The sequence below is a fragment of the Bombina bombina genome, chromosome 2 (genome assembly GCF_027579735.1).
Source record: "Bombina bombina isolate aBomBom1 chromosome 2, aBomBom1.pri, whole genome shotgun sequence".
NCBI lineage: Eukaryota > Metazoa > Chordata > Amphibia > Anura > Bombinatoridae > Bombina > Bombina bombina.
The window spans coordinates 1246121718-1246145050 of record NC_069500.1 but is presented as its reverse complement, the minus strand read 5'-3'; the positions used below and the strand labels follow the sequence as shown (position 1 = coordinate 1246145050).

The 23333-nt window shown below is 37.9% G+C and overlaps 1 protein-coding gene across 1 annotated transcript in view; it reads right to left on the bottom strand.

The window, feature by feature from the left end:
* The window catches only part of PDS5A (PDS5 cohesin associated factor A), a 1179407-nt gene that overhangs the window by 539735 nt on the left and 616339 nt on the right, over positions 1-23333 (bottom strand). Inside the window, exon 15 of the mRNA XM_053700274.1 lies at positions 4676-4791. Coding sequence (XP_053556249.1) covers positions 4676-4791 — 116 coding nt within the window. The remainder of the gene's footprint in view (positions 1-4675; positions 4792-23333) is intronic.

Sequence of the window (23333 nt, the reverse complement as noted above, 5' to 3'; positions counted from 1 at the left end):
CAATTTAATGGATATGTATTAGAAGTGTTTTTTCTTACGGTGCCTTGATCCCAATGTTTTTTTTTTATTTTATTTTTTTATTATTATTATTATTATTATTATTATCTGTTTGCCTGTTTCTTTTTCTTTTAGGATAGAATTATAAAAATTGCCAGCAATGTAATGTGAAATAATAAACACATACCTGCTTATTTTCATTGTTAAAACTGAAGGTATACATAATCTTTTTCTATATTCTGTAAGCTATTATTTTGTTACATTGCTGACTTTAAAATAAATGAGGGGAAAAAAAAAAAAAAAAAAAAAAAAAAAGACTTGCACCTGTTGAGAATACAGGCCGGGCGAACAAAAGAGGCCCCTTGAATAATACTATGATGGTCTAACCACAAACTCAGAGAGAGTAGAATGCTGGGATTTAAGAATATCAATTGTGATATCCGAGTATAAACCCTGTACCATTAATTCAACATGCAAAGCTGCAGAGGTCTCATGAAAACAAGCAAAAGGGGATTGCGTCTGAAGCTGCAGTCATGAGATCTAAAACTTCTATGCACATAGCCACTGAAGGGAATGATCGAGACTGAAGGTTTCGACAAGCTGAAACCAATTTCATTAATCTCTTGTCTGTTAAAGACAGGGTCATGGAGACCGAATCTGGAAACCTAAAAAGGTGACCCTTGTCTGAGGAATCAAGAAACTCTTTGGTAAATTGATGCTCCAACTATGTCTGACGAAACACCAACAAGTTGATTTGTGTGAGATTCTGCTAAATGAAAAGATTGAGCCAGTACCAAGATATCGTCCAAATAGGGAAACACCGCAATACCTTGCTCTCTGATTACAGATAAAAGGGCACCGCAAACCTTCAAAAAGATTCTTGGAGCTGTCGCTAGACCAAATGGAAGAGCAACAAATTGGTAATGCTTGTCTAGAAAAGAGAATCTCAGAAACCGATAGTGACCTGGATGAATCGGAATGTGAAGATAAACGTCCTGTAAGTCTATTGCAAACATGTAATGACCTTGCTGAACAAAAGGCAGAATAGTCCTTATAGTCACCATTTTGAAAGTTGGGACCCTAAAGAACGATTCAAAAACTTCAGATCCAGAACTGGTCTGAATGAATTTTCTTTCTTTGGGACAATGAATAGATTTGAATAAAAACCCAGACCCTGCTCCTGAAGCGGAACTTGTGTAATCATCCCTGAAAGCTCCAGATCTGAAACACACTTCAGAAAAGCCTGAGCTTTCACAGGATTTGTTGGAAAATGAGAGAGAAAGAATCTTCTCACAGGAGGTCTTATTCTGAAACCTATTCGATACCCTTGAGAAACAATGCTCTGAATCCACTAATTCTGAACAGAATCTGCCCACATGTTTTGAAATAATTTCAATCTGCCCCCCACCAATTGAACTGGATTGAGAGCCGCACCTTCATGCAGTCTTGGGGGCTAGCTTTGGCTTCTTATAAGGCTTGGATTTATTCCAACTTGAAGATGGCTTCCAATTGGAGCCAGAGTCCTTAGGGGAAGGAGTAGTTTTCTGTTCTCTATTCTGACGAAAGGAACAAAACCGATTAGAAGCTTTAGATTTACCCTTAGACTTTTTATCTTGGGGCAAGAAAACTCCCTTCCCCACAAGTGATAGTAGAAATAATAGAATCCAACTGAGAACCAAATAAATTATTACACTGGAAAAATAGAGATAGTAATCTAGATTTAGATACCATGTCAGCATTCCATGATTTAAGCCATAAAGCTCTTCTAGCCAGAATAGCTAAAGACATAGATTTAACATTAATCTTGATGATATCAAAAATAGCATCAGAGATAAAATGATTAGCATGTTTAAGCAAACTAACAATGCTAGACAAATCAGGATCTGTTTCCTGATGTGCTAAGTTATCCAACCAAAAAGTTGATGCAGTCGCAACATCAGCCATAGAAATGGCAGGTCTGAGAATATAGCCAGAATGTAAATAAGCTTTCCTTAGATAAGATTCAATCTTCCTATCTAAAGGATCCTTAAAAGAAGTACTATCTTCCATAGCAATAGTAGTACATGTGGCAAGAGTAGAAATAAACCCATCAACCTTAGGGACTTTTCCCCAAAACTCCAAAATTAGCCACTGGTAAAGGATATAATTTTTTAAACCTAGAAGAAGGATTAAAAGAAGCACCAGGCTTAGACCATTCCTTAGCAATCACATCAGAAACCGCATCTGGAACAGGAAAAACCTCAGTAGTTATCACAGAATTTAAACTGGTTTTGTTATCAAGAGGATCAGACTCCTCAATACCCAAAGTAACCAATACTTCTTTCAACAAAGACCGAATATATTCAATCTTAAAAATATAACATTTATCAATTTCAATGTCTGAAGTAGGATCTTCTGAACAAGAGAGATCTTCTTCAGAGGAGGATATTTCAGTATGTTGTCGGTCATCAAAAATTTCATCAGTTTTATGAGAAGTTTTAAAAGACCTTTTACGTTTATTAGAAGGTGGAATAGCAGACATAGCCTTCTGTATTGCATCAGCAATATCATTTTTCATATCAACAGGGATATAATGTACATTAGATGTTGAAGGAACAACAGGTGCTGTACTAGTACTAATAGAAACATTATCAGTATGCAAAACCTTATCATACAACGGTTACATAATATAGCCGGAGATATAATCTCAGCTTGCTTACAGATACACTTAGCTTTGGTAGAACTTTGTGCAGGCAGCATGGCTCCTACAGTAGTTTCTGAGACAGGATCAGACTGAAACATCTTGCAAAATGTAAAAGAAAAAATAACATTTAAATAAATATCCGATTTCCTCAAACAGCAGTTTCAGGAATGGGAAAAAATGCATATGCTAAATAGGCAAAAAAGCAAACAGCATAGCCCTCTAGAATATAAAGAGAGCAATGAGCATAAAGGAAGTGGGGTAATAAAACAAAAAAAAAATTGGCGCCAAGTATGACGCAACTTGCATCATAACAAGAGCGACTTTGCGCCCAACTAACGTTGAAATGACGAAATATGCAACACCATAGACGCAAATATGTGCCAAAAAAAATTGACGCAATAAATAACAGCATTTTGCGCCCTCGCGAGTCTAGATTTGCCAGAGAAATTCAAGGAAAAAAAAGACTAAACCCCAGGTAAGAAATTAAAAAAAAAAAAAAAAAAAAACATACTAAAACATGATTCAAATACTGAAACTGTTAGACTGCAAATGGAAATACACAGACCTGACTCCTGGCAAATAGAAGTAAATACATATATTTAAAACTTTAAATTAATACATAAAGTGCCAAACATAGCTGAGACTGTCTTAAATAATGATACATACTTACCGAAGACATCCATCCACATATAGCAGACAGCCAAACCAGTACTGAAAACTATCAACAGAGGTAATGGTGTAAGAGTATATCTTCGATCTGAAAAGGGAGGTAGGAGATGAATCCCTACGACCGATAACAGAGAACCCTTGAAAAGATTTCCCATGAGTGAAACCATAAAAATCAACAGGCAAAACTCTCTTCACATCCCTCTGACAAACACTGTACTTTGAGAGGAATTGGGCTTCAGTATGCTTAGAAGCGCTTATCATAGAAGAAAACAAAAATCAAACACAAGCTAACTTCATCACCTCAATAGGAGGAAAGGTTTGTAAAAACTGAAGTATGTGTGTGGTGGGAGGTGTATTTATAGGCATTTTGAGGTTTGGGAAACTTTACCCCTCCTGGTAGAAATGTATATCCCATACGTCACTAGCTCATTGACTCTTGCTATTTACATGAAAGAAAAGGAATTCATTCCTTCAGACACCAAACTTCACCTCCTCCATTGACAGAAGCAAAGAGAATGACTGGGGATTATGGGTAGGGGAGTGAACAGCTTTGTTGTGGTGCTCTTTGCCGCCTCCTGCTGGGGCCAGGAGTGATATGCCCACTAGTAATTGATGACTCACTAGTAGTTGTTGACTCACCATATCTTAGGAAAGAAATCTGTAAATACTACATTTTTTATAGGCATGTACATTCAAATAATAATTTGTGATGATCCAAAAGTGGAAGTAGGCAGCTGTTAGTGGCATTCAGCTCTTTTCAGAGCCGGATTCCTTCTTGTGAAAACGCAACACACTAAGATCTGTGTTAATTCAGATCTTAATTTGCCGTACTTTCACAAGAAGCTTACGAAAAGAGTTGAATGCCGTAAGTGGCCACCTTCCAATATTGTTTATTGGTCAAATCATTAATTACATTTAAGTTAAAATAAACAATTAGTTTTTGGTTTGGAAAGTCGAAAATGTTATATGAGAAAGCATTACATTGTCTCCCCCTGGCTACTATATAATGCAACCTATATGGCAAAATCTTCTGTGGAGAACACTGTAAATGCATTATAGTTACAAGTGACAGCAGTTTTTGTTGCATTCTAACCCTAGTTATATACATAAGTTTAAATCAGGGGTTAACAAATGTAAATAAAACTAACAGATACAGAATATTAGGCACTCAAACATGTTTTGTTTAGGAGCCAAAGCAGGAATATAGGTAAGCACATAATAAAACGTTAGAAGCCATAGAAAACATTATGAGAAGTGTGCATTATAGCTTCATGGATTTATGAAGCTCTGGTTGAAACCAATAGGTATCTATTTATATTTACATACCTGATAGCTTCTGAATCTATATGTACCGGAGCAATCCTTTCCAATAAAAACTTGACCATTTCCAAAAATGGATTTGTAGGCTGTTTGGGGTTGGCAAGTTTGCGTGCAATCTCCCTCTATATTCATAAAAAAAACAAAAACAAAAAAGTGGCCTTTTTACAAACTTGAAAACCGACAATACCAATCTTAAAGTGAAGGTAAACTTTGATGAATGAAAGTCCGTTTTTTAAAAAATACTATTAAAAACAGGGGCACTTTCATTTATCAAAGTTTACAAAGCAGCCGTTTTGATTAAAAACTTAACTTTGCTTTTTTTCACAGCCAGAGCAGCTTCCCCCACCGAAGATCCTCTCTTCACACGTCAATTACTAATCCAGCTTCCTCCAATCACGGCATGGCCTCAGTCAATGACTACTCTGGGGGGAAAGCCGTGATTGGAGGTAGCTGTATTAGTCATTGATGACGTGTGAAGAGAGGATCTCCGTGTGGGGGAAGCTGCTCTGGCTGTGCAAAGAGGAAAGGTAAGTTTTTAACCAAACGGCTGCTTTGTAAACTTTGATAAATGGAACTGCCCCTGTTTTTAATAGTATTTTTAAAAAACAGGCTTTCATTCAAAGTTTACCTTCACTTTAATTGAAAAAAAAGTTTAGCGAATTTTCTAATTACAAAGAAATGTTTACATGACAAAAATTCATGATTCATTATTGCCATCAAATTTACATTCTTAACAAATGTGTCCTATCTCTCCTGAGAACAATGTTTATATAATTTGAACAAACAGTATATTACCATAACATTTATTTCAAGACATGAAATCCCCTTCTAGGGCGGAGGCCCAGCCCAAAAGAAACCCGAGCATATATCCGTTATCTATTGTAAAGATTCAGCCCCTGCCTCAAGGAACATGGGATTCAACCGGTAGGAAGGGGAAAAGGAAGGGGAAAAGGAAGTGTGAAATGACCCGTCCAGACAGGTTGGATGGAAGCAGAGGAGGCAGGAGATGCAGTCCTCACTACATACCCAAGTGGAGTTTAATTAAGTACCCTATTATCATGCTGTCTGCCCCTACTTTCAATATATATAATCCAAGGTTCCCAAATCGAAAGAAACTGCTCTTTGTTGCCTACCTGCAGAAGCACTACTCATTTGATAATAGAAATCAATCTTGTTCCAAATTATCGAATAAGTCAGATTATAGTTTTCCAGTATCTTGCTATGCTTAATTTAGTTATAGTGCAAATGATAGCCACTAATTTATTTGCCTTAGAGTTTAGGTCTGGTAGAGGATCGTGTAATAGTTTCTGAGTAGGGTTTAAGTCAATTTGCCTGTCTAGTATTTCACTCAGAAGAGCCAAGGTTTGGGACCATATATTAGATACGTGACAGCATTGCCACCACATATGAGGATATGTACCCCTCTAAGCGCAACCAGGCAGACAATTAGCGCTAGTATGTTCCTTATTATGTATCCTAGAAGAATGGAAATACCATCGAAAAGCTACCTTAATAACATTTTCCTAGAGGTGGGCACATATTGAAAAAGAAGTACCCGACCTCAACGTGTCACACCATTTTTCAGCCGACCAATTAAAATTAAATGTCTGATTCCCATTTAAGCATAAACGGTAGTTTACTTAATTTAGAAGGAACATTAAAGTGAATATATAGGTTGAAAATAACACCTCTTGTGCGCCCAGAAGCTAAAGAAATACGCTCTAAATATAAGCTAGTAGTTAGTCCGTTACTTCCCATAACTGTATTTACTCTGGCCCTCAACTGGAGATAATGGAACCAGCTAGATCGCTCTTGTCTATTTAGTTCAGCATATTGATTAAAGGACAGCAGCTTAGTACCTATCAAAGCGTCTGCAATACGGTATAGACCTTTATTTGCCCACTTCTCCTGCGTGACTTGGTCATAATTAGTTGACAAAGTTACCAAGGGGGTTGCCTTCGAACCCTTCTGAATCAAAGAATATTTAACTGTCAGGGATTCCCACAATGACAAGGTTTACCTTCACTTTAAAGGCACAGGAAACCCAACAATTTTCTTTAATGATTCAGATAGAACATACAATTTTTAACATTCCAATTTACTTCTATTATCAAATTTGCTTCATTCTCTTGGTATCATTTGTTAAAGAAGCAGAAATGTTCAACTGTTCTCCAACTGAACACATGGGTGAGACAATGACTATATATATATATATATATATATATATATATATATATATATATATATATATATATACATACATACATACACACACATACATATACTGTACATACACACAGCCACCAATCAGCAGCTAGAATCTAGGATCTTTGCTGCTCCTGAGCTTACCTATATAAACCTTTCAGCAAAGGATAACAAGAGAAGAAAAATAAAATAGCAGTACATTGGAAATCTGTTTAAAATTGTATGCTCTGTTTAAATCATGAATGTCTATTTATGACTTTACAGTCCCTTTAACTCAACATCCTACAGACACATATGCTCTATTAAAACATTCAAACGTAAAGCAAACGTAGAAGACGCATCTTAAAATGTAGCTAGTATGAAGAATTTATATCATTTTTTATTTTATTTGTTTTCTCTGCATAAACATTCCCCCATGGGAAAGAATTAGAATGTAAATAATCAACAGCAGTATATTCTATTTCATGGCCTAATACCTAAATAAGGCTTACCAGATGAGATCCCTACCCATTGACAGAAATGACCATGCTCCTTTACGAAGATGACCTCACTTCCTCATACCTCATTCCTAGACTGTCCATAATAGGATGAGAGAGCAAGGGCTGAAAACCCTGGTATGCATTATCTAGGTATTAGGCCAATATAAATAATTTTCTGCTTTTGATTGCTTGAATTCTAATTATCTTGGCACTTCCTTGCTAATGCTCACCAGAGTTGAATACCAAGCAGTAACTCAATATTTTTTAAATAAAAATCTAAGTCAATTCCTTGCTAAAAAGCAAAGATAGAATGATAAAACAATTGTCATTTGTGTTAGATTGAAAAAGGGGTAGGAGCCCTGACATTGCTCACATGAGCTAATAAAGATCTTCATATCTCTACACTATGTAGACACCTGCACACTCCTCTGCTTATATCACGGTTTTATATTTTTTGATGACAAGGAAACAAAGAAAATTTGATTAAGGAAGTAAAATGGAAAGTTGTTTAAAATTACATACTCTATCTGAATCCTGGGTTTTATGTCTCTCTAAGCGCCTGGATACTTACGGCAATGTTATATTTAAATTTATCAAAAATCTGTTTTTTGCATTGTCATTGTGGGGTATGGAGCAAAGATTGATGTCGGAAAAAAAACATAATTTATGTAAAAACTTACCTGATAAATTCATTTCTTTCATATTGGCAAGAGTCCATGAGCTAGTGACATATGGGATATACAATCCTACCAGGAGGGGCAAAGTTTCCCAAACCTCAAAATGCCTATAAATACACCCCTCAACACAGCCACAATTCAGTTTTAACGAATAGCCATGTAGTGGGGTGATAAAGAAAGGAGTAAAAAGCATCAACAAAGGAATTTGGAAATAATTGTGCTTTATACAAAAAAAATCATAATTACCATAAAAAGGGTGGGTCTCATGGACTCTTGCCAATATGAAAGAAATGAATTTCTTTCAATATGAAAGAAATGAATTTATCAGGTAAATTCTTACATAAATTATGTTTTCTTGGCAAGAGTCCATGAGCTAGTGACCTATGGGATATCAATACCAAAGATGTGGAACTCCACGTAAGAGTCACTAGAGAGGGAGGGATAAAAATAAACAACAGCCAAATGCTGGAAAAATAATCCACAACCCAAAATATAAGTTATTCTCATTAAGAAAAGAAAAACTTAAAACATCAGCAGAAGAATCAAACTGAAACAGCTGCCTGAAGAACTTTTCTACCAAAAACTTCTTCAGAAGAAGCAAATACATCAAAACGGTAGAATTTAGTAAATGTATGCAAAGAGGAACAAGTCGCTGCTTTGCAAATCTGATCAACTGAAGCTTCATTCTTTAAAGCCCACAAAGTGGAGACTGATCTAGTAGAATGAGCTGTAATTCTCTGAGGCGGGTATACTAATTAACGGATTGGATCCATTTTTTCCAGCCTTTTCAGCTATTAGCTATTATAGATAGTCCCACTCACTGCTCTGTCCTTTGAGCGCACCCCTCCCCCATTTGCTTTAGATTTCTACACTTTCTGATACTGGGAGCATATCAGAATTAGGGGTTGCCCAGTTGAGTCCTGCACATATATCACCACACACCCAATTAGCATTCTCTGAGGCGGGGCCTGACCCGACTCCAAATAAGCTTGATGAATCAAAAGCTTTAACCAAGAGGCCAAGGAAATAGCAGAGGCCTTCTGACCTTTCCTAGGACCAGAAAAGATAACAAATAGACTAGAAGTCTTCCTGAAATGTTTAGTAGCTTCAACATAATATTTCAAAGCTCTCACCACATCCAAAGAATGTAAGGATCTTTCCAAATGATTCTTAGGATTAGGATACAAGGAAGGGACAACAATTTCTGTACTAATGTTAGAATTCACAACCTTAGGTAAAGATTCAAATGAAGTCCGCAAAACCGCCTAATTCTGATGAAAAATCAGAAAAGGAGATTCACAAGAAAGAGCAGATAGCTCAGAAACTCTTCTAGCAGAAGAGATAGCCAAAAGGAACATCACTTTCCAAGAAAGTAGTATACTATCCAAAGAATGCATAGGCTCAAAAGGAGGAGCCTGTAACGCCTTCAAAACCAAATTAAGACTCGAAGTAGGAGAAATTGATTTAATGACAGGCTTGATACGAACCAAAGCCTGTACAAAACAATGAATATCAGGAAGATTAGCAATCTTTCTGTGAAATAAAACAGAAAGAGCAGAGATTTGTCCCTTCAAGGAACCTGCAGACAAACCCCTATCCAAACCATCCTGGAGAAACTGTAAAATTCTAGGAATTCTAAAAGAATGCCAAGAGAATTTATGAGAAGAACACCATGAAATGTAAGTCTTCCAAACTCTATAATAAATCTTCCTAGAGACAGATTTACGAGCTTGTAACATAGTATTAATTACTGAGTCAGAGAAACCTCTATGACTTCGTACTAAGCGTTCAATTTCCATACCTTCAAATTTAGTGATTTGAGATCCTGATGGAAAAATGGACCTTGAGACAGTAGGTCCGGCCTTAACGGAAGTGGCCAAGGTTGGCAACTGGACATCTGAACAAAATCCGCATACCAAAACCTGTGGGGCCATGCTGGAGCCACCAGCAACACAAATGATTGTTCCATGATGATCTTGGAGATCACTCTTGGAAGAAGAACTAGAGGCGGGACGATATAAGCAGGTTGATAACATCAAGGAAGTGTCAGTGCATCTACTGCTTCCGCCTGAGAATCCCTGGACCTGGACAGGTATCTGGGAAGTTTCTTGTTTAGATGAGAAGCCATCAGATCTATTTCTGGAAGACCCCACATCTGAACAATCTGAGAAAACACATCTGGATGGAGAGACCACTCCCCTGGATGTAAAGTCTGACGGCTGAGATAATCCGCATCCCAATTGTCTACACCTGGGATACGAACCGCAGAAATTAGACAGGAGCTGGATTCCGCCCAAACAAGTATCCAAGATACTTCTTTCATAGCTAGCTTGGGGACTGTGAGTCCCACCCTGATGATTGACATATGCCACCGTTGTAATATTGTTTGTCTGAAAACAAAATGAACGGTTCTCTCTTCAACAGAGGCCAAAACTGAAGAGCTCTGAGAATTGCACAGAGTTCTAAAATATTTATTGGTAATCTCGCCTCTTGAGATTTCCAAACCCCTTGTGCTGTCAGAGATCCCCAGACAGCTCCCCAACCTGAAAACTCGCATCTGTTGTGATCACAGTCCAGGTTGGCCGAACAAAAGAGGCCCCTTGAACTAAATGCTGGTGATTTAACCACCACGTCAGAGAGTGTCGAACATTGGGATTTAAGGATATTAATTGTGATATCTTTGTATAATCCCGGCACCATTGATTCAGCATGCAAAGCTGGAGAGGTCTCATGTGAAAACGAGCAAAAGGAATCGCGTCCAATGCTGCAGTCATGAGGCCTAAAACTTCCATGCACATAGCCACTGAAGGGAATGACTGAGACTGAAGGTGCCGACAGGCTGCAACCATTTTCAAATGTCTCTTGTCTGTTAGAGACAGAGTCATGGACACTGAATCTATCTGGAAACCTAAAAAGGTGACCCTTGTCTAAGGATTTAAAAAACTTTTTGGTAAATTGATCCGCCAACCATGTTTTGGAAGAAACAACACTAGTTGATTTGTGTGAGATTCTGTAGAACATAAAGACCGAGCTAGTACCAAGATATCGTCCAAATAAGGAAACACCGCAATACCCTGTTCTCTGATTACAGAGAGTAGGGCTCCTAGAACCTTTGAAAAGATTCTTGGAGCTGTTGCTAGGCCAAATGGAAGAGCAACAAATTGGTAATGCTTGTCTAGAAAAGAGAATCTCAGGAACTGATAATGTTATGGATGAATCAGAATATGAAGGTAAGCATCCTGCAAGTCTATTGTAGACATATAATGTCCTTGCTGAACAAAAGGCAGAATAGTCCTTATAGTCACCATCTTGAAAGTTGGTACTCTTACATAACGATTCAAAATTTTCAGATCCAGAACTGGTCTGAATGAATTTTCTTTCTTTGGGACAATGAATAGATTTGAATAAAACCCCAGGCCTTGTTCACAGGTGGTCTTACTCTGAATCCTATTCGGTACCCCTGAGAGACAATGCTCTGAATCCATTGATTTTGGGCAGAATTTGCATAAACATCCTTAAAAACACCTTAATCTGCCCCCTACCAGCTGAGCTGGAATGAGGGCCGCACCTTCACACGGACTTAGGGGCTGACTTTGGTTTCTTAAAAGGCTTTGATTTATTCCAATTGGAAACAGATTCTTTGGGGGGGAAGGATTAGGTTTTTGTTCCTTATTTTGACGAAAGGAACGAAAACGATTAGAAGCCTTAGATTTCCCCTTAGGTTTTTTATCCTGAGGCAAAAAAATTCCCTTCCCCCCAGTAACAGTTGAAATAATAGAATCCAACTGAGAAGCAAATAAATTATTACCTTGGAAAGAAAGAGATAGTAATCTAGACTTAGATGTCACATCAGCATTCCAAGATTTAAGCCACAAAGCTCTTCTAGCTAAAATAGCTAAAGACATGGATCTAACATCAATTTTGATAATATCAAAAATAGCATCACAAATAAAATGATTAGCATGTTGTAGTAAACGAACAATGCTATATAAGTCAGAATCCAATTCTTGTTGCGCTAAATTCTCCAACCAAAAAGTTGAAGCAGCTGCAACATCAGCCAAAGTAATTGCAGGCCTAAGAAGATGACCTGAAAATAAATAGGCTTTCCTTAGATAAGATTCAAGCTTCCTATCTAAAGGATCTTTAAAGGAAGTACTAGCTTACATAGGAATATTGGTTCATTTAGCAAGAGTAGAAATAGCCCCATCAACTTTGGGGATCTTTTCCCAAAACTCTATAGAAATTGCTGGTAAAGGATACAATTTTTTAAACCTTGCAGAAGGATTAAAAGGAGTACCGGGCTTATTCCATTCCTTAGAAATCATATCAGAAAAAGCATCAGGAATAGGAAAAACCTCTGGAGTAACCACAGGAGGTTTAAAAACAGAATTTAAACGTTTACTGGTTTTAATATCAAGAGGACTAGCTTTCTCAATATCCAAAGTAATTAACACTTCTTTTAACAAAGAATGAATATACTCTATTTTAAACAAATAAGGTCTTACTCTGAATCCTATTCGATACCCTTGAGAGACAATGCTCTGAATCCATTGATTTTGGACAGAATTTATCCAAATATCTTTGAAAAACCTTAATCTGCCCCCTACCAGCTGAGCTGGAATGAGGACCGCACATTCATGCGGACTTAGGGGCTGAGTTTGGATTCTTAAATGGCTTGGATTTATTCCAATTTGAGGAAGGCTTCCAATTGGAAACAGATTCCTTGGGGGAAGGATTTTTGTTCCTTACTTTGACTAAAGGAACGAAAACGGTTAGAAGCCTTAGATTTACCCTTAGGTTTTTTATCCTGAGGCAGAAAAACTCCCTTTCCCCCATTAACAGTTGAAATAATAGAATCCAACTGAGAACCAAATAAATTATTAGAGATAATTGCTAGAGAGCTTGTATTGTTGATGCTGAGTTCGAGCAACACAAGTTTAGGCTAAAAAACATAATTTATGTAAGAACTTACCTGATAAATTCATTTCTTTCATATTAGCAAGAGTCCATGAGCTAGTGACGTATGGGATATACATTCCTACCAGGAGGGGCAAAGTTTCCAAAACCTCAAAATGCCTATAAATACACACCTCACCACACCCACAAATCAGTTTAACGAATAGCCAAGAAGTGGGGTGATAAGAAAAAAGTGCGAAAGCATAACAAATAAGGAATTGGAATAATTGTGCTTTATACAAAAAAATCATAACCACCACAAAAAAGGGTGGGCCTCATGGACTTTTGCTAATATGAAAAATGAATTTATCAGGTAAGTTCTTACATAAATTAGGTTTTCTTTCATGTAATTAGCAAGAGTCCATGAGCTAGTGACGTATGGGATAATGAATACCCAAGATGTGGATCTTCCACGCAAGAGTCACTAGAGAGGGAGGGAAATTCCGCTGAAAATAATCCACACCCAAAACAAAGTTTAAATCTTATAATGAAAAAAACTGAAATTATAAGCAGAAGAATCAAACTGAAACAGCTGCCTGAAGTACTTTTCTACCAAAAACTGCTTCAGAAGAAGAAAACACATCAAAATGGTAGAATTTAGTAAAAGTATGCAAAGAAGACCAAGTTGCTGCTTTGCAAACCGAAGCTTCATTCCTAAATCCCCAGGAAGTAGAAACTGACCTAGTAGAATGAGCTGTAATCCTTTGAGGCGGAGTTTTACCCGACTCGACATAAGCATGATGAATCAAAGACTTTAACCAAGACGCCAAAGAAATGGCAGAGGCCTTCTGACCTTTCCTAGAACCGGAAAAGATAACAAATAGACTAGAAGTCTTTCGGAATTTTTTAGTAGCTTCAACATAATATTTCAAAGCTCTAACTACATCCAAAGAATGCAACAATCTTTCCTTAGAATTCTTAGAATTAGGACACAATGAAGGAACCACAATTTCTCTACTAATGTTGTTAGAATTCACAACCTTAGGTAAAAATTTAAAAGAAGTTCGCAACACCGCCTTATCCTGATGAAAAATCAGAAAAGGAGACTCACAAGAAAGAGCAGATAATTCAGAAACTCTTCTAGCAGAAGAGATGGCCAAAAGAAACAAAACTTTCCAAGAAAGTAATTTAATGTCCAGCGAATGCATAGGTTCAAACGGAGGAGCTTGAAGAGCCCCCAGAACCAAATTCAAACTCCAAGGAGGAGAAATTGACTTAATAACAGGTTTTATACGAACCAAAGCTTGTACAAAACAATGAATATCAGGAAGACTAGCAATCTTTCTGTGAAAAAGAACAGAAAGAGCAGAGATTTGTCATTTCAAGGAACTTGCAGACAAACCATTATCCAAACCATCATGAAGAAACTGTAAAATTCTAGGAATTCTAAAAGAATGCCAAGAAAAATGATGAGAAAAACACCAAGAAATGTAAATCTTCCAGACTCGATAATATATCTTCCTAGATACAGATTTACGAGCCTGTAACATAGTATTAATCACAGAGTCAGAGAAACCTCTATGACTGAGAATCAAGCGTTCAATCTCCATACCTTCAAATTTAAGGATTTGAGATCCTGATGGAAAAAAGGACCTTGCGATAGAAGGTCTGGTCTTAACGGAAGAGTCCACAGTTGGCAAGTGGCCATCCGGACAAGATCCGCATACCAAAACCTGTGAGGCCATGCTGGAGCCACCAGCAGAACAAACGAGCACTCCTTTAGAATCTTGGAAATCACTCTTGGAAGAAGAACTAGAGGCGGAAAGATATAGGCAGGATGATACTTCCAAGGAAGTGACAATGCATCCACTGCCTCCGCCTGAGGATCCCTGGATCTGGACAGATACCTGGGAAGCTTCTAGTTTAGATGAGAAGCCATCAGATCTATTTCTGGAAGTCCCCACATTCGAACAATCTGAAAAATTACCTCTGGGTGAAGAGACCATTCGCCCGGATGTAACGTTTGGCGACTGAGATAATCCGCTTCCCAATTGTCTATACCTGGGATATGAACCGCAGAAATTAGACAGGAGCTGGATTCCGCCCATACCAGTATTCGAGATACTTCTTTCATAGCCAGAGGACTAGGAGTCCCTCCTTGATGATTGACATATGCCACGGTTGTGACATTGTCCGTCTGAAAACAAATGAACGACTCTCTCTTTAGAAGAGGCCATGACTGAAGAGCTCTGAAAATTGCACGGAGTTCCAAAATGTTGATCGGTAATCTCACCTCCTGAGATTCCCAAACCCCTTGTGCTGTCAGAGACCACCAAACAGCTCCCCAACTTGTCAGACTTGCATCTGTTGAAATCACAGTCCAGGTCGAAAGAACAAAAGAAGCCCCCTGAACTAAACGATGGTGGTCTGTCCACCACGTCAGAGAGTGTCGTACAATCGGTTTTAAAGATATTAATTGAGATATCTTTGTATAATTCGTGCACCCCTGGTTCAGCATACAGAGCTGAAGAAGTCGCATGTGAAAACGAGCAAAGGGGATCGCGTCCGATGCAGCAGTCATAAGACCTAGAATTTCCATGCATAAGGCTACCGAAGGGAATGATTGAGACTGAAGGTTTCGACAAGCTGAAACCAATTTTAGACGTCTCTTGTCTGTCAGAGACAGAGTCATGGACACTGAATCTATCTGGAAACCTAAAAAGGTTACCCTTGTCTGAGGAATCAATGAACTTTTTGGTAAATTGATCCTCCAACCATGTTCTCGAAGAAACAATACAAGTCGATTCGTATGAGATTCTGCTAAATGTGAAGACTGAGCAAGTACCAAGATATCGTCCAAATAAGGAAATACCACAATACCCTGTTCTCTGATTGCAGACAGAAGGGCACCGAGAACCTTTGTAAAAATCCTTGGAGCTGTTGCTAGGCCAAACGGCAGAGCCACAAACTGGTAATGCTTGTCTAGGAAAGAGAATCTCAGAAACTGATAGTGATCTGGATGAATCGGAATATGCAGATATGCATCCTGTAAATCTATTGTGGACATATAGTGCCCTTGCTGAACAAAAGGCAGAATAGTCCTTATAGTTACCATTTTGAATGTTGGTATCCTTACATAATGATTCAATATTTTTAAATCCAGAACTGGTCTGAAGGAATTCTCCTTCTTTGGTACAATGAAAAGATTTGAGTAAAACCCCAGCCCCTGTTCCAGAACTGGAACTGGCATAATTACTCCAGCCAGCTCTAGATCTGAAACACATTTCAGAAATGCTTGAGCCTTCACTGGATTTACTGGGACACGGGAAAGAAAAAATCTTCTTGCAGGAGGCCTTATCTTGAAGCCTATTCTGTACCCTTGTGAAACAATGTTCTGAATCCAAAGATTGTGAATCGAATTGATCCAAATTTCTTTGAAAAATCGTAATCTGCCCCCTACCAGCTGAGCTGGAATGAGGGCCGCACCTTCATGTTGACTTGGGAGCTGGCTTTGGCTTTCTAAAAGGCTTGGATTTATTCCAGACTGGAGATGGTTTCCAAACTGATACTGCTCCTGTAGGGGAAGGATCAGGCTTTTGTTCCTTATTGTGACGAAAGGAACGAAAACGATTAGTAGACCTAAATTTACCTTTAGATTTTTTATCCTGTGGTAAAAAAGTACCTTTCCCCCCAGTAACAGTTGAAATAATAGAATCCAACTGTGAACCAAATAATTTATTACCCTGGAAAGAAAGGGAAAGCAAGGTTGACTTAGAAGACATATAAGCATTCCAAGTTTTAAGCCATAAAGCTCTTCTAGCTAAAATAGCTAGAGACATATACCTGACATCAACCCTAATGATATCAAAGATGGCATCACAAATAAAATTATTAGCATGTTGAAGAAGATTAACAATGCTATGAGAATTATGATCTGTTACTTGTTGCGCTAAAGCTTCCAACCAAAAAGTTGAAGCTGCAGCAACATCCGCTAAAGATATAGCAGGTCTAAGAAGATTACCTGAACATAAGTAAGCTTTTCTTAGAAAGGATTCAATTTTCCTATCTAAAGGATCCTTAAAGGAAGTACTATCTGCCGTAGGAATAGTAGTACGTTTAGCAAGAGTAGAGATAGCCCCATCAACCTTAGGGATTTTGTCCCAAAACTCTAATCTGTCAGATGGCACAGGATATAATTGCTTAAAACGTTTAGGAGGAGTAAATGAATTACCCAAATTATTCCATTCCCTGGAAATTACTTCAGAAATAGCATCAGGGACAGGAAAAACTTCTGGAATAACTACAGGAGATTTAAAAACCTTATTTAAACGTTTAGATTTAGTATCAAGAGGACCAGATTCCTCTATTTCTAATGCAATTAAGACTTCTTTAAGTAAAGAACGAATAAATTCCATTTTGAATAAATATGAAGATTTATCAGCATCAACCTCTGAAACAGAATCCTCTGAACCAGAGGAAACATTATCAGAATCAGAATGATGATGTTCATTTAAAAATTCATCTGAAAAATGAGAAGTTTTAAAAGACCTTTTACGCTTACTAGAAGGAGGAATAACAGACATAGCCTTCTTAATGGATTTAGAAACAAAATCTCTTATGTTAACAGGAACATTCTGAGTATTAGATGTTGATGGAACAGCAACAGGTAATGAAACATTACTAAAGGAAATATTATCTGCATTAACAAGTTTGTCATGACATTCATTACAAACAACAGCTGGAGGAACAGATACCACAAGTTTAAAGCAAATACACTTAACTTTGGTAGATCCAACATCAGGCAGCGATTTTCCAGAAGTATCTTCTGATTCAGGGTCAATCTGAGACATCTTGCAATATGTAATAGAAAAAACAACATATAAAGCAAAATTGATCAAATTCCTTAAATGACAGTTTCAGGAATGGGAAAAAAATGCCAGTGAACAAGCTTCTAGAAACCAGAAGCAAATAAACAATGAGACTTAAATAATGTGGAGACAATAATTACGCCCATATTTTTTAGCGCCAAAAGAGACGCCCACATTATTTGGCGCCTAATGCTTTTAGCGTCAAAAATGACGCCACATCCGGTAACACCGATACTTTTGGCGCAAAAACGTCAAAAATGACGCAACTTCCGGTGACAAGTACGATGCCGGAAATAACTTAGAATTTTTTTTGCGCCAAAAATGACGCAATAAAATTTTAAGGTAAGAAAAAAATTGATTATTCAAATGCATTAACCCAAATAATGAAACTGACTGTCTGAAATAAGGAATATTGAACATCCTGAATCAAGGCAAATAAATGTTTAAACACAAATATTTAGAACTTTATATAAAAGCGCCCAACCATAGCTTAGAGTGTCACAAAAATAAGACTTACTTACCCCAGGACACTCATCTACATGTAGTAGAAAGCCAAAACAGTACTGAAACGAGAATCAGTAGAGGTAATGGTATATATAAGAGTATATCGTCGATCTGAAAAGGGAGGTAAGAGATGAATCTCTATGACCGATAACAGAGAACCTATGAAATAGACCCCGTAGAAGGAGATTATTGAATTCAAATAAGCAATGCTCTCTTCACATCCCTCTGACATTCACTGCACGCTGAGAGGAAAACCTGGCTCCAACCTGCTGCGGAGCGCATATCAACGTAGAATCTAGCACAAACTTACTTCACCACCTCCACGGGAGGCAAAGTTTGTAAAACTGATTTGTGGGTGTGGTGAGGGGTGTATTTATAGGCATTTTGAGGTTTGGGAAACTTTGCCCCTCCTGGTAGGAATGTATATCCCATACGTCACTAGCTCATGGACTCTTGCTAATTACATGAAAGAAATATAAGCATGATTGGCAAGACCGGCCTGTGCGAGACAATATCGTATTTAACCCGAACAACTTATCTCCTAGAGAGATATCACTAGCCCCAATATAATAAGTATTGGATTATTGATACCACTGAACCAGTGCAAAATTAAAAACAACAAAAACACCCCAACGTCCTGTCTTTCCTCCCTTAACATGTTTCCCCTATTGGCTTTCTCAAAAGTGGAGGCGCCGCCCAGTTCACAGCCTTTTATTTACTTCCTGATGTACACGCCGCCCCTTGCTGTGACATCATAGTAGGCTAATGTCAGAATCATCTTAAAATGTGTAGAGATGTAAAGTAGTCAGATTGCCCTACAAATCAGTGGGCATATACTGCATCCATGTTATTTGTAGGGAACAGAATCGCGTAGTTTAAACATTTCATCTTGGAATTAGGCATAAAAACTGATCGCAGTTTAGTTCAAACACATTACTCAAATGATTGATCGATGGGCCTCACTACAACTGTATCGATGTACTTGCAGTATTGAAATATAAATCTATGTTACGGACCTTATATGGAAAAATTTGAACACCATACATGGTGATTAAAATGGAGATACTGAGTATAACAGGAATAAAATTAATTAAAATAAATCACAAACTATAAACTAATTAATATGGGTAAATATTTTACCCTGAGTGAAAATCAGTGCCAAAAATTCTGACTTATATAAATGTGATGCTTTGTGCACGTATAAAACATGTGAGTGACAAATAAATAATAAAATGGAATTAATATTAAGGACTTCAAATGAAATTTAGTAAACCAATGTGTGGTTTTAACGGTGATCAGTGGATACTGTTATTAAAAAGATATTAATCACAATGTTATTGTGTACAGTATGTGATATGTAAAGTATTATGGATTCCATCATAATATTGATGTGCTGTTGCCCAGTAATCAAATGCTCCGTGGGTTACTAATACTCCATATAGGTCCCTAATTTTATAGAAGGAATTTACCTGATAAATTCATTTCTTTCATATTGGCAAGAGTCCATGAGCTAGTGACGTATGGGATATACAATCCTACCAGGAGGGGCAAAGTTTCCCAAACCTCAAAATGCCTATAAATACACCCCCCAACACACCCACAATTCAGTTTAACGAATAGTCAAGAAGTGGGGTGATAAGAAAGGAGCAAAAAGCATCAACAAGGAATTGGAATAATTGTGCTTTATACAAAAAAATCATAACCACAATAAAAAGGGTGGGTCTCATGGACTCTTGCCAATATGAAAGAAATGAATTTATCAGGTAAATTCTTACATAAATTATGTTTTCTTTCATGTAATTGGCAAGAGTCCATGAGCTAGTGACGTATGGGATAGCAGATACCCAAGATGTGGAACTTCCACGCAAGAGTCACTAGAGAGGGAGGGATAAAAATAAAGACAGCCAATTCCGCTGAAAAATTAATCCACAACCCAAATCAAAAGTTTTAATCTTTATAATGAAAAAAACCCAGAAATTATAAGCAGAAGAATCAAACTGCTGCCTGAAGTACTTTTCAAACCAAAAACTGCTTCTGAAGAACATCAAAATGTTAGAATTTAGTAAATGTATGCAAAGAAGACCAAGTTGCTGCTTTGCAAATCTGATCAACAGAAGCTTAATTCTTAAAAGCGCAGGAAGTGGAAACTGACCTAGTAGAATGAGTCGTAATCCTCTGAGGCGGGGATTTACCTGACTCCAAATAGGCATGATGAATCAAAAAGCTTTAACCAAGATGCCAAAGAAATGGCAGAAGCCTTCTGACCTTTCCTAGAACCAGAAAAGATAATAAATAGACTAGATGTCTTCCTGAAATCTTTAGTAGCTTCAATATAATATTTCAAAGCTCTTACCACATCCAAAGAATGTAAAGATCTCTCAAGAGAATTCTTAGGATTAGGACACAAAGAAGGGACAACAATTTCTCTACTAATGTTGTTGGAGTTCACAACTTTAGGTATAAAATTAAACTAAGTCCGCAAAACCGCCTTATCTCGATGAAAAATCAGAAAAGGAGACTCACAAGAAAGAGCAGATGATTCAGAAACTCTTCTAGCAGAAGAGATGGCCAAAAGGAACAACACTTTCCAAGAAAGTAATTTAATGTCCAGAGAATGCATAGGCTCAAACGGAGGAGCCTGTAAAGCCTTCAAAACCAAATTAAGACTCCAAGGAGGAGAAATTGATTTAATGACAGGCTTGATACGAACCAAAGCCTGTACAAAACAATGAATATCAGGAAGTTTAGCAATTTTTCTGTGGAACAGAACAGAAAGATCAGAGATTTGTCCTTTCAAGGAACTTGCAAACAAACCCTTATCTAAACCATCCTGAAGAAACTGTAAAATTCTAGGAATTCTAAAAGAATGCCAAGAGAATTTATGAGAAGAGCACCATGAAATGTAAATCTTCCAAATTCGATAATAAATCTTTTTACACCGATTCATGAGCCTGCAACATAGTATTAATCACTGAGTCAGAGAAACCTCTATGACTAAGCACTAAGCGTTCAATCTCCATACCTTGAAATTTAATGTTTGAGATCCTGATGGAAAAATGGACCTTGAGATAGGTCTGGCCTTAACGGAAGTGGCCAAGGTTGGCAACTGGACATCCGAATAAGATCCGCATACCAAAACCTGTGTGGCCATGCTGGAGCCACCAGCAGTACAAACTAACGTTCCATTATGATTTTGGAAATCAGTCTTGGAAGAAGAACTAGAGGCGGAAAAATATAGGCAGGTTGATAACTCCAAGGAAGTGTCAACGCATCCACTGCTTCCGCCTGAGGATCCCTGGACCTGGACAGATACCTGGGAAGTTTCCTGTTTAGATGAGAAGCCATCAGATCTATTTCTGGAAGCCCCCACATCTGAACAATCTGAAAAAAAACACATCTGGGTGAAGAGACCACTCTCCCGGATGTAAAGTCTGGCGACTGAGTTAATACACTTCCCAATTGTCTATACCTGGGATATGGACATCAGAAATTAGACAGGAGCTGGATTCCGCCCAAGCAAGTATCCGTCCCAACCTGACGATTGACATACGCCACGGTTGTGACATTGTCTGTCTGAAAACAAATAACCAGTTCTCTCTTCAGTAGAGGCCAAAACTGAAGAGCTCTGAGAATCGCACAGAGTTCCAAAATATTGATTGGTAATCTTGCCTCTTGAGATTTCCAAACCCCCTGTGCTGTCAGAGATCCCCAGACAGCTCCCTAACCTGAAAGACTTGCATCTGTTGTGATCACAGTCCAGGTTGAACGAACAAAAGAGGCCCCTTGAACTATACGATGGTGATCTAACCACCAAGTCAGAGATAGTTGAACATTAGGATTTAAGGATATTAATTGTGATCTCTTTGTATAATCCCTGCACCATTGGTTCAGCATACAAAGCTGAAGAGGTCTCATGTGAAACCGAGCAAAGGGGATCACGTCCGATGCTGCAGTCATGAGACCTAAAACCTCTATGCACATAGCTACTGAAGGGAACGATTGAAACTGAAGTTTCCGACAAGCTGCAACCAATTTCAGACGTCTTGTCTGTTAGAGACAAAGTCATGGATACTGAATCTATTTGGAAACCTAAAAAGGTTACCCTTGTCTGAGGAATCAAATAACGTTTTGGTAAACTGATCCTCCAACCATGTCTTTGAAGAAACAACAGTAGTTGATTTGTGTGAGATTCTGCAGAACGTAAAGACTGAGCAAGTACCAAGATATCGTCCAAATAAGGAAACACTGCAATACCCCACTCTCTGATTACAGAGAGTAGGGCACCGAGAACCTTTGAAAAGATCCTTGGAGCTGTCGCTAGGCCAAAAGGAAGAGCAACAAATTGGTAATGCTTGTCTAGAAAAGAGAATCTAAGGAACTGATAGTGATCTGGATGAATCGGAATATGAAGATATGCATCCTGTAAGTCTATTGTGGACATATAATGCCCTTGCTGAACAAAAGGCAGAATAGTCCTTATAGTCACCATTTTGAATGTTGGTATTCTTACATAACGATTCAAAATTTTTAGATCCAGAACTGGTCTGAAAGAATTCTTCTTTGGGACAATGAACAAATTTGAATAAAACCCCAGACCCCGTTCCTGAAAAGGAACCGGCACAATTACCCCAGACAACTCCAGGTCTGAAACACACTTTAGGAAAGCCTGAGCTTTTTCTGGGTTCACTGGAATGCATGAGAGAAAGAAACTTCTCACAGGCCGTCTTACCTTGAAACCTATTCTGTACCCTTGAGAGACAATGTTCTGAATCCAATGATTTTGGACTGAATTGATCCAAACATCCTTGAAAAATGTCAGTCTGTCCCCTACTGAGCTGGAATGAGGGCCGCACCTTCATGCGGACTCTGGGGCTGATTTAGATCTTTTAAATGGTTTGGATTTATTCCAGACTGAAGGCGTCCAATTGGAAACCGTTCCCTTAGGGGAAGGATTAGGTTTCTGTTCCTTATTTTGTCGAAAGGAACGAAAACGGTTAGCAGCCTTAAATTTACCCTTAGATTTTTTATCCTGAGG